This window comes from Thermomyces dupontii (genome assembly GCF_041956625.1).
Source record: "Thermomyces dupontii strain NRRL 2155 unplaced genomic scaffold VTN31scaffold_1, whole genome shotgun sequence".
NCBI lineage: Eukaryota > Fungi > Ascomycota > Eurotiomycetes > Eurotiales > Trichocomaceae > Thermomyces > Thermomyces dupontii.
Window position 1 is genome coordinate 473630 of NW_027192307.1, and position 16734 is coordinate 490363.

The 16734-nt window shown below is 55.3% G+C and overlaps 6 protein-coding genes across 6 annotated transcripts; 4 read left to right on the forward strand and 2 right to left on the reverse strand.

The window, feature by feature from the left end:
• Positions 1 to 26: 26 nt before the first annotated feature.
• Positions 27 to 1405, forward strand: VTN31DRAFT_181 (uncharacterized protein; the record flags this gene model as incomplete). The annotated part of the gene is made up of 2 exons (XM_069401908.1): positions 27 to 1029; positions 1113 to 1405. The coding sequence occupies 2 exons, from the start codon at positions 27 to 29 to the stop codon at positions 1403 to 1405; spliced, it is 1296 nt and encodes a 431-aa protein (XP_069263037.1).
• Positions 1406 to 1741: 336 nt separating this feature from the next.
• On the reverse strand, positions 1742 to 5765 carry VTN31DRAFT_182 (uncharacterized protein; the record flags this gene model as incomplete). The annotated part of the gene is made up of 4 exons (XM_069401919.1): positions 1742 to 1768; positions 1821 to 3105; positions 3285 to 5358; positions 5519 to 5765. The coding sequence occupies 4 exons, from the start codon at positions 5763 to 5765 to the stop codon at positions 1742 to 1744; spliced, it is 3633 nt and encodes a 1210-aa protein (XP_069263038.1).
• Positions 5766 to 6276: 511 nt separating this feature from the next.
• Positions 6277 to 7751, forward strand: VTN31DRAFT_183 (uncharacterized protein; the record flags this gene model as incomplete). The annotated part of the gene is made up of 2 exons (XM_069401930.1): positions 6277 to 6732; positions 6792 to 7751. 2 exons carry the CDS (start codon positions 6277 to 6279, stop codon positions 7749 to 7751), a joined length of 1416 nt encoding a protein of 471 aa, XP_069263039.1.
• A 648-nt stretch (positions 7752 to 8399) lies between these two features.
• On the forward strand, positions 8400 to 10749 carry VTN31DRAFT_184 (uncharacterized protein; the record flags this gene model as incomplete). The annotated part of the gene is made up of 5 exons (XM_069401941.1): positions 8400 to 8478; positions 8536 to 9902; positions 9954 to 10406; positions 10457 to 10677; positions 10731 to 10749. The coding sequence occupies 5 exons, from the start codon at positions 8400 to 8402 to the stop codon at positions 10747 to 10749; spliced, it is 2139 nt and encodes a 712-aa protein (XP_069263040.1).
• Positions 10750 to 11653: 904 nt separating this feature from the next.
• On the forward strand, positions 11654 to 13460 carry VTN31DRAFT_185 (uncharacterized protein; the record flags this gene model as incomplete). Its single annotated transcript, XM_069401952.1, has 2 exons — positions 11654 to 12064; positions 12117 to 13460. 2 exons carry the CDS (start codon positions 11654 to 11656, stop codon positions 13458 to 13460), a joined length of 1755 nt encoding a protein of 584 aa, XP_069263041.1.
• A 556-nt stretch (positions 13461 to 14016) lies between these two features.
• On the reverse strand, positions 14017 to 15712 carry VTN31DRAFT_186 (uncharacterized protein; the record flags this gene model as incomplete). Its single annotated transcript, XM_069401963.1, has 2 exons — positions 14017 to 15437; positions 15502 to 15712. The coding sequence occupies 2 exons, from the start codon at positions 15710 to 15712 to the stop codon at positions 14017 to 14019; spliced, it is 1632 nt and encodes a 543-aa protein (XP_069263042.1).
• Positions 15713 to 16734: the final 1022 nt, after the last annotated feature.

A 16734-nucleotide genomic window follows, 5' to 3' on the forward strand; every position in this document is an offset into this window, starting at 1 on the left:
AAAGAGAACAAAGATCAGAAAAAAAAATGCCCAAAAAACTCACCGTCGCCGTCGCTCAATCCCGCACGCGCGCCACCCTCGCCGAAACCCTCGCCGCGCTGCGCCGCACCACGGAGCACGCCGCCGCGCGTGGGGTCAAGCTGTTGCTCTTTCCCGAGGCCTATCTCGGCGGATACCCCCGGATGGCGACCTTTGGCACGTCGGTCGGCGCACGCACGGCGGAAGGGCGGGACGAGTTCCTCGCGTACTTTCAGTCGGCGGTCGACCTGGGGGATACGCCGACGGGGGCGGGGGAGGCATGGATCAAGCGCCAGCTTCCTCTTCCGGATTCGGATATCTCCGATTCGGGGAGTAATAAGAGTACAAGGATGCGTGGGGATGGCACCCGTGAAGCATTGGAGCAGATTGCGCACACGACGGGGGTGTTTCTCGCCGTCGGGGTGATCGAGCGCGCCGGAGGCAGCCTCTACTGCGCGGTGGTCCTGGTGGACCCCCGGCGAGGCACGGTCGCGAAGCGGCGGAAAGTGATGCCGACGGGGGCGGAACGGCTCGTGTGGGCGCAAGGCAGCGCCTCCACGCTGCGTGCCGTGCCCGTCGAGATCGACGGCGTGCGCCTGACGATTGGCTGCGCCATCTGCTGGGAGAATTACATGCCGCTGCTGCGCCAGAGCCTGTACGCGCAGAACGTGAATCTGTATCTGGCGCCGACGGCGGATGGCCGCGATACGTGGCTGCCGTTGATGCGCACGGTGGCGTGCGAGGGCCGCGCTGTGGTGTTGTCTGCGAATCAATGCGTGCGGCGCTCGGAGTTGCCCGAGTGGATTCGCTCGTCCCCGCAGGTGTCTTCTTCTTCGAACGAGGGGGGTCAGGCACGACGAAGGAGGACAACCGCTGAAGGACCCCATGAGATTGTCTGGCCGCAGTCCCCCGGCGGCGCCGCGAAGCAAATCCACCCGGATAAGGAGTCAACCGAGCGCGACTCCGTCGTCGACAAGACCAGCGTGGCCGTGGACAATTCTGCCCACACCGGTACCTTACCTACCTACCTTGACCCCCTCTCGTCCCCTCATCAACGACCAACTGAGCTTTGGCTAACGAGAACTTCTGTATAGGAGCCTCCCGCCCCAACGCCATCCCCAACGGCCCCTCCCCAGCCTCCGACTATGTCAGCCACGGCGGCTCCTGCATCGTCGGCCCCCTGGGCGACGTCCTCGGCGGGCCCATCTGGGACGTCTGCACCGACGATGATCCGGATGCCCCCGGCGACGGCCTCGTCATCGCGGAGGTCGACTTTGAGGACTGCGAGCGGGGCCGGCTCGATTTCGATGCCGCGGGGAGTTACTCGCGGAATGATGCATTCAAACTGACGGTGGAGGGGTTAGATTTGTCTCCCCCGGCATTTTGATTTCCTGATTGTTTCCGTTGTTTTCAATGTATATAGGTCTATAAGCATCAGCAAGAATAGGAATGAGTATGTCCCGACGGTAATTACGATATCCGCCAGAAGATTCGGGCGGTGTCGTACTCAAAACGCGTCGGATGGGCTTCTCTTGTCTCGTACACGCATTCTACATGGATAGAAAGACAAATGCGTGCATCCAGCTCAAGATCGATCATTGAGCAACATCGATCGAGCGAGGCAGGAGACGAGTCCTACGAATTTAAACACAATCTGATTGACGCATTAATCCATTGTATTCTCAAACAGATCAGAAATAAACATGATCCAGATCCAAACGCCTTAATACGCCACCCGGGTTCGCATATCCTGTTCCTGTTAGCTTTCCGTATCGATCTCGTGGTTTGAAGGAGATACCTACCGAAATCTTCCGTTCAATCTCCCGCACGCTGCGATCCAACTCGCTCGCAATCCGCATCTTGGCGTCGTTGGGCAGCAAAAAGTACATCTCGCAGAGATCACCGTCAATCACACCCTTGACCGGCACGTAGTAGCTCCGGTAGATCAGATGGTCACGCCCGGCCAGCGGCGGGGCGTGCTGCACCATCTGCGACTCGAGGTTCTGGAAGAAATCCACGTCCTCGCGACTGATGAACGGCACAAAGATCCCAATCGTGCCCTGCAGGCCCGTCCACACCAGGATGTCCCGCCCGCCCGCCACCAGCGGCGTCTTGTGCAGGCTCGTCGGAATGTCCTGCGTGTAGAAGTGGATCATCAGGTCCAGTCGGTTCGGCGTCCCGTGCAGGTACGGCCGCCCGTGGATCAAATGTGCACCGGACTCTTCCTCATCCGACTCCTCGGACACCTTCTTCGGGCACCGAACCAGCCAGATGTTGCCGAACTTGTCCCCACCGGCCGTGGTCTCGTAGTCCACCATTATGGACGTCGTGGTCCACCGCGCAATAACGTCGTCCACAAACGGAATTAGCCGATTCTCTTGGTATTTGTACACGACGTATGTCACGCTCTCCTGCACGTCGCTCACAACGATTCGGTTGCCCTGCGTCTGCAGGCCCACAATTAGCCGCGGCGACCCTTGCACCTGACATTTCCGAAGCATCTGCTTCATTCCCAGGTCGTAGATCCGCAGGAGATTGCCAACCCCTGCCAGCATGCGGCCCTGAAACGGCAGCAACGCCAATGGCGGCTCCTCAACTTGGGTCTTGTGGATGAACTCAAGCTCCTTGCCATCTTCTTGGAACCGGTAGATATGGATGTACCCCGCCGAGAAGGACCGTGGACTCGGCACCATGTCCTTGCCGGTGCCGACCACCAAAAATGCCTCGTGGTCCTGGCTGGCAAACGGAACAACGGCAACGCTGACCGCAGCCTCATTGTCCTCCAGCTCCAGGCGCGACACCACTGACTTGGAGTGGACGGGATCCACCACCTCAATGCACGATGCCCAGTGTCCGGTTCCTTTTGGATAACCAAACTCCTGCGGCGGAAGTATCGCGGCATCCCCGTTCTGCATTTTGGATTCCTGCAACAGCCTTTCCCGTGTCGACGGCGACAGAATGTTATTGTCTGCCTCAATGACATAGAACAGGGGCTGTTCCGGATGCTTCACCATATGGCGCGGAGTATACGACAGGGGAATCGATGACTGGAGCACGTTGTTGTCCAGGCTCTCGATGGAGGCAATCCTAAATTTATGGACGTTAGCGCAAGTCAACTACAAGCCGGCATGGAATAGCAACGCGATGTAATGACAGTCTCAGTAGGAACAATTGGAGATAAAAGATTAATGATTTCCACATGGAAACTCGGAATACAAGGCTTTCATCATAGACTGCAGAATCGGAGTCAGAGAGAGCGCACTCACCTTAGATTTTGACCTTGAATCCCGACTATGCCTTCGACACACTGCTCGCTTGAAAAGTTCCATGCCCATTCGAGCGGAACGTAGTCCAGCGGAGTGAGCATGAAGCTCTTGGTCTGGACATCAGAGTAGCCCAACCATGACCGCGAACTGAGACCAAGAACACAGGTTCGCCCTTTGGCCGTGACTTTGAAGAGCTTGACGGGCTTTGCGCCCAAAAACCGCGTGCGCGTGTCGGACAGTTCGCCCGTGACCTCATCTATAACCGTACGAAGGTACACGCCCGAGTACAACCCAATATGCAGGTACAATGTTGACCCGCCAGACGTCGAATCAGGCATGGACATGATGTTGAGCGCGGACGGAGGGGATGTCAACGCCTGTATCGACTTGTTTTCGAGGGTCGATTCCGGATCCAAACTGAGAATCCGCACGGTTGAATCGTCGCAGCCAACCGCCAGGAAAGAGCTGCGGACGCGCCCCTCGGGTACTTCGCCCAGACTAAGCGCTGTCACCGTGCCCGACATCTGACGCTTCTCTTCGTACTCGGCCAGCGAGCCATCAGTGTCCATCTCGAAGTACACGATTTCCCCCGAACTGAGCGCCACCACCACCTGCCGTTCGTTCGTCGCGGCTGCAACTATCGTCCGATGCTGCGGGGCGGGCCATTCGTTGACACGTCTGTCAGCAAGAATATGTCGAATGCCCCGGGGATGGACCTGAATCAAAGAGTCTTCCCCCAGCTGCTGCACGGCAAGGGTCGGCGCCGTCGAGAGGAACCCCGTGTCGGTCACTTCCTCGACGGTTTCCCCGATGCTCAACACCAAGGTTCCGTTGGTGAATGACAAAATAATGTACGCATCGTACTGGTCATTTCGGGTCAGCTTGGTCGTCCAGACCGCCGACGGCACGCTGGGCAGCTCCGACTCAACAATCTCGGAGACTTCCAGGCCGTGTTTTAAAGTTCGGAACGTGCTTCGAGCTCCTGTTCCGCAAATTGTGTAGATTTGTGGGGAATCATCACCAAGGAGATCCATGATCTTGCAGTCCATCAACGGATTCAAAGAATTCATGCTGTCAACTAGGTTGATGTTCTCCAAGCCTCGGGGGCGGAAGTAGACCGGAGTGACAGGCTCCGACGGGTCGGCGCTGAACGAGTCGCTCGTAAACTCGGTCTCATCGTCATCATCACCCAGTTTCTCGAACTGGTAGAAATGGTGGTTTCCACTCTCGCTGGTCACGAGTAGGAAACCACTCTTCAGGATCAATAGACTGGATGCGATCGGCACGGTGTCAAAGTACTTGATCTTCAATCTCCGCACCTCTCCGGTCAACTGGCCCTTGTCATCTTCAACCATGTCAATGGTCACCTTGAAAAGGTCGCCGTCCTCGGTTTGGAGCAGGAAAAAGAAGGCTCCTCTCATCTTGTGCATGACGCCAGCGGTGATGTAGCGTTTACGCTCCGGGTTCTCCGTAGGACCGGAACGTCGAGGAATAGGCACGCGGAACGCGTCCTGATTCATGTGTCGATATGTGATGTTGTCCTCTGCGCACACGAGCACACCGCTAGGGCCATCCGCGCCGCCGGGCACTTGAAACAGCAAGGTGGCCGTGCGATCGACGGCATCAGACCACTTGCGCACCACGTGGTTCAGACCTAGATCAAGCTCGTAGTACACCAGATGCTTCTCCACCTCCTCATACGCTTTGCCAGTTGGATCCTGGTCACACTCAGAATAGTCCACTTCGAGGGCCGCAAAAATCGGGTTCTCATAGCCAACATCCAGGGCTGTCAGGGAGAACACCAAGGCGCCGGGCTTGTGTGCCTCCAGCGGTGAGGAGATGGTCAACTCCGCCTGCGCATTGCGATTCAGCACGTAGACCACCTTGTTCTTCTCCACCGACGCCATCATGCAAGCTCGGCCCTTGGGATCAACAGCCAGGTACTGCCCGGGTATGACTCTTCGCACACCCGACTTCCCAAACGTCTCCAAGTGGATTCGGTGGAAGCGGTTTTGGGATGGCACATACTCGATGATGGCGATGCGACCCGAGTCCGATCCGATGATGATATAATCTGCATAGCTTCAGCATCCAGCCCAATCAACAAATGGCATTGATGGTATCACGTCGTCAAGGCCGCCGGTCGAGGCACGCTCAGCGCACGATCACACTGCCCCGGAGCTTGACGAATCACTATGGTGTATCTTATTGCCGGAGGAACGGAAAAGACATACCTTTGCTGCTGCCAGCCAGCCTAAAGGCGGCTAGCGTGCGAACGATGCCGAAGACATCCTGCGAGTAAATGGGCGTGACCTTGCCCTGGGTCGCATCGGGTCGGTGGATGGTCAGCTTCGAACCCGATGCAGTCACGATCTGCTGCTCTTTGGTCCCCGAGAACTGGCCCAGAATCGCCTGCGTCACAGCCGAGGGAGGCTGGATCGTCAGGGAATACATGAACATGTTCGACGTGATGGTCGCCATGGCGGGCAGTCTTGAGGGCCCCGGTTAGCACCAGGGCATCAAAATGTGCGTTTACAGCGAGAAGAATCTCAATCAAGTGTCGCGCAAGCCCATTGCTGCTGGAGAAAAGTTCGCCAGCAACCGCGCGTGCCTTGCTATGGCGTCGGAAAGTGGGCAGCGAGGGAGAATCGAACTGTTTCTGTGGCGTGCAGAGCTTTGCTTTTCCTCCTTTCAAAGAGCAAAAGTCAAGAAAAGCTCTGCGCGTGCCAAGATCAGTGTTTATGCCTGAGGCAATTATTATGGCCTCAGGCAGAAACCAAGCGTTTCTGCCACCTTCTGCTGGCATCTGGGCCGCTTGACGACATCCTCGCCAGTCAGGGCCGTGGCTGTTGGACTCTTTTGAACATCTCTCTCCGTCGCTTTCGCAGACTAGAGTTGACTCGAATTACTCGGGACCAGTGAATTCACTGGTGAAGACGCCGCTCGGACGTCGTACTATTCTGCCCACCTCTCGCCGCTCTGTGATATCATCATGGCCGACGACGCTCCCTCTGGGGAGGACACCCCCATCACCTTTCACATCAAAGCCTCCAACGATGCCAAATTCACCTTAACATTGCCTCTGTCGACGTCTGTTGCCGATCTGAAGAACAAGTTGGCCAGCTCAGAGTATGCAGATACACCAGCCGAGCGTCAACGTCTTATCTATTCGGGCCGGGTTCTCAAGGACCATGAAACGTTGGCCACGTACAAGATCAAGGATGGGCATACCGTGCACTTGGTGAAGAGCGCCGCGAGCAATCAGAGACAACAGGCTGCTCCTGCTCAACAAGGAACGACTAGCAGTACGACACCTCAGGCCGTACCGGGAGTGCCGACGAATATTGCGGCAGGAACCGGCAACAACCCTCTTGCTGGCCTAACTGGCGCTCGATATGCGGGCTTTGCACAACTACCGGGGGCAAACATGTTTGGCCCCGACGGCGGAGTAAGTTGACGCTTCATGTTACGTTGAAATTATTGTTCCCGGATATTGACATTTGGTAGATGGGACCTCCTCCTGATCCGGAAACCATGCTCAGCATGCTCGAGAATCCCCAAGTCCAAGCGACGATGAACGAAGCACTGCAGAACCCGGCTCTGATTGACCTGATGATTCAGCAAAATCCGATGCTCCGAGACATGGGGCCTGGCGTCCGCGAGATGATGCTGAGCCCAGAGTTTCGTCGCATGGTGACAGATCCCGCAACCATCCGCCAGATGGCACAGATTCGGCGCGCCATGGGTGGCTTTCCTTTTGGAGGAGGGGCGGGAGGTGGCGGATTCCCTGCTCCTGGTGTCACGGACACAACACCACAGGAGAACTGGGGCCAGCAGCAACAACAACAGCAGGAACAGACGGGCTCCAACCAGACAACATCAACCCCGGTCAATCCTTTCCTCGCTGCGAATCCATTTGCCGGCCTTTTCGGTGCGCCGCCACCAACCGCGCCGTCTGGGGGTGAGCAAACGACTTCTGGAGCACAGGCGAACACCGGAGCGCAGACGGGCACTGCAGGCGCTTCGCAAAATCAACAGGCTCAGAACCCATTTGCGGCGCTCTTCAACCCGGCACTGTTTGGTGCTCCGCCAGCTCAAACAGACGGGGCACAACAGCAGCAGCAGCAGCAACAGCAACCGTCATTTGCGAACCTTTTCAATCCTCAGTACAACCCATTCCTCCGCGATCCTGCCCTGTTGGCGAACGTCATGCAGGCGTTTGGTGGTGGTGGTGGTCAGGGACAGGGCCAGGCCCAGGGGAGTGAAGGCACCATCCCTTTGGCCGCTCTTTTTGGGACTCCACCACCGCCACCAGACAACCGGCCGCCGGAGGAGCGCTACGCGGAACAGCTGCGTCAATTGAACGACATGGGCTTTTACGAATTTGAACGCAACATTGAGGCACTACGAAGGTCAGGCGGAAGCGTGCAGGGAGCGGTGGAATATTTGCTGAACCATCCGTCGTGAATTGCCCGTTGTACTTTGTTCCGTTGATGCCCCTCTGTCTGTACCATTTTTTGTCCTCGCTTTATTCAAGATATATTCTCATCATGTGTCTTTTTGCGGGACTGGACGTATGTTTATGAGTCGCAGCCTTTTCGCTGAGAAACTTGCCGTCGTGTTCAGCTCGTTCCGCTTAGAGGCGTCAACTGGTCTTGTATATAGTCTTGCCTGATCTGGTTAGACGGTCCTCGTAATCATGCTTACTAATAAGTACGGAGTATGACTAAGCTGGACAATGCGGCGGGCATAGTGACGCTAAACCCAACGCGGAAATGCAGAAACAGGCCAGCAGTGTAGTGTGGCTCTTCGAGATTCCAGCAGTTCTCCGTAAATCGGTCTCACGATATTAATTAATACTAAAATCTCAGGCTGATCCCGACGCCATCGACTGTGCAGGTATCTTGTACCTGTTTCGCTCGTTACCGTCCGTCGTTCCGCTCGTTCCGCTAGGCAGGATTCGATTCAACGCTCCCCATCCGTATTTCCTCTCGCTCGTTGCGTCCTTACTCCGTCTAGGGGTCTTGCTGCTAGATCCAAGAATTCCCGCGCGACTCAATTTCTTCCATGCATCCGAGCTAGTATTGGTCGAAACGGCGTCTCTGCGGAGTCAAGATGGTATGGACTGGGTTCCGGGCACTGGTCCTGTGTCTCGGACTACTGGTTTCGGCATGCGCCGCTTTCTATATTCCAGGTGCGCAGTGCGGCTCGGTACCAGAGTGTTGAATATGGATACTGATGGAGGGAGCAGGGTACTCGATAGTCAGCTACCGAGACGACGAGTCCATTCCGCTGCTGGTGAACAAGATCTTCTCGGATCACACCGAGCTGCAGTACGCATACTATGACCTTCCGTTCGTCTGCCCGCCGACGGGTAAGCGCCATGGCACATCTCCGTTCGTCTCGGGCCAGAGCATTTCGCAGAACCTTGGCGAAATCCTGCGCGGCGACCGGATCATGACGTCCGACTTTGACCTGAAAATGGGCCAGGAGGTGAAGTGCCGTCCGCTGTGCACACGGGAGGTCGATCGCAAGGCTGTGAAGTGGGGCCGGCAGCTGATCCAGAACGGGTACGTGGTGGAGTGGATCGTAGACAATCTTCCCGGTGCCACCAGTTTTGTGACCGTTGATCGGTCCCGGAAGTACTACGCGAGCGGGTTCAAGCTCGGATACCAAGACTTCTCGCCGGCCGATGGCTCGCCGCGAACATATATTCATAACCATTTCACGATTGTGATCCGCTGGCGGAAAGCTCCGGGCCGGGATGGTGAAAATGGTCGTAAGGTGATCGTGGGATTCGAGGTGTATCCGAAGAGTTTCGCCCCCGATGTGCCGCGGGAAGAGGATGGTTGCCCTACGGATCCGCATGGGGATCATGAAGGGCTTGAGTTGATCATTCGGCCCAATTTCACGCGGCTGCAGGAGAAGTATCCCGATTCCTCGTATATTCCTCAGCAAGGCGACGAGGAGGATGAAGACGCGACACTCGAGATTCCTTATACCTATTCGGTCTACTTCCGGGAAGAAGAGAGCGTGGATTGGCATAACCGCTGGGACCTGTACTTTACCGACCAGGCTGAGAGCTCCGCGACGCATTGGCTCGCCATCGCCAACTCGCTGGTTATCTCGATTCTGCTGGGCGTGACCGTGCTGGTGATCTGGAACCGGACGGTCCAGGGGGACATCAAAGGCCGTGGCGACGGTGTTCTTTTGGAGGATGGAAAGCTCAAGCTTCGGTCAAAGCGGTCCCGGTCGCCGCTGGCGGGGGAGAAATCTCGCGAGGGGGTTCTGGAACAGCCCGGGGAAGGTTCAGACGATTTCTCGGACGAGGAGGTGGAAGATGTCACCGGTTGGAAACTGCTCCACGGAGACGTTTTCCGTACACCCGCATACAGCGGCTTACTTGCGCCACTCGTCGGATCTGGCATGCAGCTGCTCGTTGTCGCCGGGGGTCTGTTGATTCTCAGCTGCCTGGGTATCCTGAATCCAAGCTTTCGTGGCGGATTTCTCACCGTCGGCATCGGGCTCTTCGTGTTTGCTGGGTTGTTCTCTGGGTACTTCTCGGCGAGACTCTACAGGACGTTTGGCGGGCAGCACTGGAGGAAAAACATGTTGATTGTAAGTTGACCACTGTTTCCTTTATCTTTCGGTCCCAGCTAATGAACACAGACTGCCTCGTTGTTCCCCGGTCTGACATTTGCCTTGATCTTTGTTCTGAACCTGTTTGTCTGGGCGCAAGCTTCGAGCACGGCGCTGCCATTTGGAACCCTGGTCGGGTTGGTTGCACTGTGGCTCCTGATCCAGGTGCCGCTCGTGTACGCAGGCAGCTATATGGGCTACGTGCGGGCGAAGCCGTGGGAGCATCCCACCAAAACGTCGGCCATCCCGCGGCAGATCCCCCGGCAGCCATGGTACCTGCGCAACTATGTCGGGGCTCTGCTTTCTGGGCTGGTTCCGTTTGCCGTGCTGTTTATCGAGCTGCTGTTCGTGTTCCGCAATCTGTGGCAGGACAAGAGCGGGTACTACTACAAGTTTGGATTTCTGAGTGTGGTGTGCGCTATCCTTCTCGTGACGGTCAGCGAGATGACCATCATCGCGACCTATGGACAGTTGTGTGCCGAGGTACGACTATATCTTAAGAATGGCCCAAGGCTTTTGCTGACTCGATCCAGAACTATCACTGGTGGTGGCGCAGTTTCATGACCGGCGGCAGCAGCGCGGTTTGGGTCTTCGTGTACTGCATTTGGTACTACATGTTCAAGCTGCACATCACCGGGTTTGTGTCGAGTCTCCTCTTCTTCAGCTATAGCTTCCTGGCCTGTGTCGTGTATGGGCTGCTTACGGGCACGGTTGGCTTTTTGACGGCGTATGTGTTTGTTCGGCGGATATACAGGTATGTTTCTATCTCTCCTTCTCATTCCTCTAGACATGGACTAACTGTCGCAGTGTCATCAAGGTGGACTGATAATACATTCATTGACGTGACGACGGCGTGTGGTGTATGGTGTGGTTTGGTTTTTGCATAGTGCTTTGAATTGGATCTTGTCAAAACTGCCATGGTTAATCCTAATGTGCTGTAGAAATCAATGAGAGATGAGACTCCGACTCCGAGCCGAAAGAACTCCGCCCGGAGTTGATGCCTGAGCACTAAGGTGTCCATTCCCAAGCAGTGCAACTTGCCCCTCGGCCCCACGTTTCCGGCAGCCTATCACAGTCCTTAGCGGTGGTGTGATAACTCAAAATGGACCCACCGCCAGATAAGGCCATGCAGCCTTTACTACTCCGTACTGTGAACTTTAACCATATTGGGAAAACTTCATCTATTCAACCTTGACCGCCGCATACTTTCCACAAGGTCGAACAACATACATCATCAAGGAATGTGACATTTATTCTCTCCGTTGGGTCCAGCTGGCTTATATAAGTATGTATCTCGAAATCAAGTGCAAGGATTGCACCATCCCGCCTCCTTCCTGATCTGCGGGATCCGCCATCGCCAAGACTAGTCACACCATCCGGAGTACGACGCTCTGATTGGTTCATGCGCTTAGCGGCTCCATCATAAGTGGTATTGGCTTCCGGGAATGAGGTCGGTGCTAGTCCCAGTTAGGCAGGTTCTTACATGGATGAAGATCGGGCTTACATAAGGAGCCTTTCAACTATGAGGGTTTGTTCTCTTCTCTTTTTTTTTTTTTCTTCCAGAAGCTGGTCAAGAGGAGTGCCAGGTGTACAGCACGAGGACTACATAGGCGGATTATAACAGGTCGCTCATCGGCTGCAGGATTTCCTATCTTTCTCTACCACCTATACTTCCAGCTACATTCAATAGTGGTTTAACGTGGTCAACGTGGTCAAACAGCCGTCACACCATGCCCGCCAATAAACCCAACATCCTCTACATCATGGTCGACCAAATGGCCGCGCCATTGCTGTCTTTTCACGACAAATCCTCGCCCATCAAGACTCCCAACCTGCAGCGGTTGGCTGACGAGGGCGTGGTTTTCGACAATGCCTACTGCAATTCGCCCCTGTGCGCCCCCTCGCGCTTCGTCATGGTGACTGGCCAGTTGCCGTCCAAGATTGGAGCCTATGACAACGCCGCCGACTTGCCTGCCGATATCCCGACGTATGCGCATTACTTGCGAAACGAGGGATACCACACTGCACTGGCCGGCAAGATGCATTTTTGCGGGCCGGACCAGCTGCATGGCTACGAGCAGCGATTGACCAGTGATATCTACCCGGGGGATTACGGGTGGTCGGTGAATTGGGATGAGCCGGTAAGCCATGAACATACATGATCATGAAGAACGACTGTGCTGATGATTCTAGGAAATCCGCCAAGATTGGTACCATAATATGTCGTCGGTTCTGGAGGCCGGCCCCGTTGTGCGCTCCAATCAGTTGGACTTTGATGAGGAGGTGATTTACAAGTCGACACAGTACCTGTATGATCATGTGCGGCGGCGTGGTGACCAGCCGTTCTGCCTGACGGTGTCCATGACGCACCCCCATGACCCGTACGCCATGACCAAGGAATTCTGGGACCTGTACGAGGACGTCGAGATTCCTCTGCCCAAGGCGGCTGCCATTCCGCACGACCAGCAGGATCCGCACTCGCAGCGGGTGCTCAAGTGCATTGATCTGTGGGGCAAGGAGATTCCCGAGGAACGGATTAAGGCAGCACGCCGCGCGTACTACGCCGCCTGCACGTACGTCGACACCAACGTTGGTAAACTGCTCAAGGTGTTGGATGAGACTGGCCTGAGGGATAACACCATCGTTGTCTTCACCGGTGATCACGGAGACATGCTTGGCGAGCGCGGGCTGTGGTACAAGATGGTGTGGTTCGAGAACTCGGCGCGGGTGCCGTTCATCGTGCACGCTCCGAACCGTTTCTCGCCCAAGCGTGTCAGCGAGAATGTGTCCACAATTGACATTCTGCCGACCTTCGTCGATTTAGTCGGCGCCAAGCTCGTCCCGGGCCTGCCCATGGACGGCGTGTCGCTGCTGCCGCATCTGACCGGTGGCGAGGGGCCAAAGACTGATACCGTTCTGGGTGAGTACATGGCCGAGGGAACGCAGACACCTGTCGTGATGATCCGCCGCGGTCGGTGGAAGTTTATCTACTCCCTGCACGACCCGCCCATGCTGTTTGACCTGGCCACCGATCCGCTGGAGCAGAACAACCTGGTCGCGGGGCTGCCAATTCCTCAGTCGCATCAGAACGGCAAGCTCCTCCCCCCTGCCAAGTCGAAACCGGCCGACCCGACGGTCCTCACGCCCGCCGACACCCCACCGGCTGCTACCCCTTTCCTCAGCACTGAGAGATCCTTCTTCCCCAAGATCCCGACTCCCACGCCCCCGCGCTCCCCAAGCCCGCCGTCGCACCTTACTCATCCACTGACCTTGCCTGACACCACCAACGCCGCGGAGCTCCTCGCGCACTTTGTCGACGAGGTGCGCGCGCGCTGGGACCTCGATGCCATTCACCAGATTGTGCTCGCATCGCAGCGTCGCCGGCGCCTGGTCTACTCCGCTCTCATCAAGGGCCAGGTCACGGTGTGGGACTACGAGCCGCGCATTGATCCCAGCACGCAGTACGTGCGGAATCATAGCAAGGGGCCGTTGGACGATGTGGAGTATGTGTCACGGTGGCCGCGGGTGCAAAAATAGACTCTTCCCCTTCTCTTTCCTAACTGAATCGTTTAGCGAGTCGTTGATCTCAGCTTAGGTGCGGTTTGATCTGATCATTGGTGGTGTGTGAAATTAGCACGGCGCTATACCCTGGTTTTCTGGTCGTTTTGGGTTGATTGGGTTCTTACTTTTGAGGAAAAAGAAAACAAAGATGATTTTGATTCATGGATGAGCATGCCATTGACTGATGATGCCCATGCTGGACAGTCCAGTCCGTACACTGCATGTGACTCTGGATTGTTTGCAGTACATATGTACGAGTTCGATGGCTTCGTTGATGATGTTAGGAAAAGTTGTTCTGTACTTAGCAAGGAGTAAATCGGTATGTATGGAGAGAATGAATCAAGACATGATTATGAAGTCATCCAAATTGTAAGTAGCAGTAATACATAATGCCATTCTTCAATGCCAATAACATTGCCCAACTGAAAAGCTTTTGCTGCTGCTCAGATCCAAACCAAACCGAGTAGGGAATCATGTACTCTTCTTTGCATAGGTTCAACAACAATTTAAAAAAAAAAAAAAAAATTCAACCCTAACAACTCGTCTCTTGTCCTTTCCTCAACTCCCTCCCCACACCGGGCAACGGTGAATACTCCGGCGGAGGCGACGCAATGGTACTCCTTGGCCGGAAGAACGCCTCCTCATCCTCCTGACTCCACAATCGCGCCATTTCCGCCTCGAGGGCGTCGGCATCCAGCAGCGCTTTCGAATTGCGCGGTGAGGAAGAGGTACTACCACTAGTAATCTGCATCGGTAGCCTCAAGGATATACTCGGCGCGATTACGTTCGCGTTTGGTGTCTGGTAGCTGACGCTCACGTCGAGGGCGTAGATGCGGGAGACGAGGCAGGAGTGGAAGGTCGGCACGAAGGATTTATCCCGGGGGAGGGAGATGGGGACGACGACGGATGCGGTGTAGTGTGTCTTTTCTGGGTAGAATGATGATGAAGAGGAGGGGGGAGAGGAGGAGGAGGAGGAGGAAGAGGACCATGAGGATGTGGATTGACATGATGTGCGGCGGGCGGAGGAGGAGGAGGAAGAATCGCCGTGCTTCTCCCACTGGGCCCGGGCGAGACACAGCCGGGACAAGGTGATGGATTCGGAATACACGCCTTGTGAAGGGTCGATGGCGCCGATAGAGCTCATCGATGGGAACCGCGTCCAGGGACGAGCCGCGTAGAACGTCATGACTTTGAGCTTTGTGGCTAGCGAGCGCAGCGACGGGGGTTGCTCATCGGAGTTGTCGGGGTCGAATCGAAGGTGGAGGTTGACGGAGGTGCTAGCTGCATTTCCGTCGTCGTCGTCGTCGTCGTTGTCTTTGCCCGTCTTACTTCTCCTGATGGGAACGTTTAGGGCTTTGGGTTGGGCGGCTTCGACTGTCAACCGGCCCATCTTCCCTCGTAGCAGACCCCGTCGGACATCCTTTTCCTTGCGCAAGCTGTAGTCGGAGTCGAAATCGTCGATGATGGTCTTGTCCAATGGGGGTAGTTCTAGGGTTGTCGGGATGATGCGCACTTTCTTCGCCACGGATGCGACGGTCCGGAACTTGCTGTTTTCAACCTCATCGGAGGAGCAGCAAGAAGGGGCGGATTTCTTGCGGATGGTCGCGCGGATCATGTACGAGATGCGGATAAACTCGGGCGCCATGTCGTCGACCAACCGGACGCCGTCGCTGGCGACCATGGGATCGCCGAGGCTGGGCGGAAGCTGTGTATGGGCGTGGTGGATGAGAGGATTCTCATCGTCCATGCCATGGCTGCAGACATGCGGGAGGAGCTGATCCGGAACGACAAATGTAAATGGAAACCGATACACCTTTTGCGCACTGAATACCCGCGGCTCCGGATATTGCGAATCGTCGACGGGTTGTTTCATCTTCAGAAAGTTGTGGTATGCCTTTGGTGTGATGGATGGGTGGATATTGCCTCGTCCTTCGACGGAGGTGGTTGTTGCGCCTGCAGGAGGCACAGTCAGCGCCTTGTTCCCTTTGAGTTGGCTATCGCGCAGACGAGGACTCACCTTCGAATGTGATCTCAACAAAATCGAACTTTGTGTCCTGCTCCGTGGTGACGGTGACCTCGCCCGCGATGCGGTCCCGCGTCGTGTAGGACGCGACGATTCCGCTGGGCTGGTCGTGAAGGACAATGTCCACCTTTACGCGGGACATGTGGCGCGTGATTGACTCGACGGCGTTGGAGCCAATGGCTGATAGGGCCGTGAAGGAAGCCATTTGCTTATAAGAACGAAAGTCCCAAGCTTGTCGATGGTATATACCAATGTCGAGAGCTTCAGTGGCAAACAGCAGATCATTCAATCTCCCCAGAATGATTAGAGTACAAACAGCAGATAGAACTCAATGAGCTCGATGCACTCGACTGCTCCCGGTCCAGCTGAAACATGGGAGAAACGAGTCTTATAGCTTATCCAAAGTCCCTTGTCATGACCATCATCGTTTACCAGATTAGGGCATTAAACTCAAAATGTCAATTAGTAATCGCTTAAGCTTTCAGTCAGGGTTTCTTGAAAGAAGGTTCCTGAGTCATTGTGATCCCCGTACAGAGTATTCGACCCGTCCATTCGAGCACGCCCTAGGACAAGTTAGCATGTCCATCCTCCGCAGTTGTCCAATGGGTTTAATTCCCGGGGGTTTCCCGACCCTTAATCCGTCGTCAGAGACGTTTCTTTCTGGAGCCTTTCTCGAGAGCTTTTTCCTAATAGTGTATCGAATTAGGCTTGATTTAGCGGGTGGACAGTGCATCCATAATCCATGGCCATTGGCTACATTCGTCACAAGACAACCTTCATTGGCTATATTGACCCCAAGACATGGTGCATTGACTACATTCATATCAAAACAAACTTATTATTGACCATCGTCTTGATCTGTAGAAAGGAGAGAGTAAGAGATCATCGCGTCATCGATAGAGATACGACATGCTACAATGCCAATAATCATTAATCACTCATCTTTCCCAGATCTCCCTTGAGATACAGTACTACGGAGTTGTTAAAGCAGGTTCCAGAAATTACATTCCAGTTCCGTATCAACGGATCATCGAAGAACAAGAAAGAAAAAAATAAAAATCCAACACGCCTTTTACTTGACATTCTGTGGACCCTTCCTAGTTCCTAACTTCCTCCGTATTCTCGATGGGCCACGCCTCCACGGCACGCCCTATCCTTTTAAACGTTGTCATCTGCTGCCCCACCATGTTCCCCCCCACCCTTGGAGAGGCGCCAGCCAATGACATC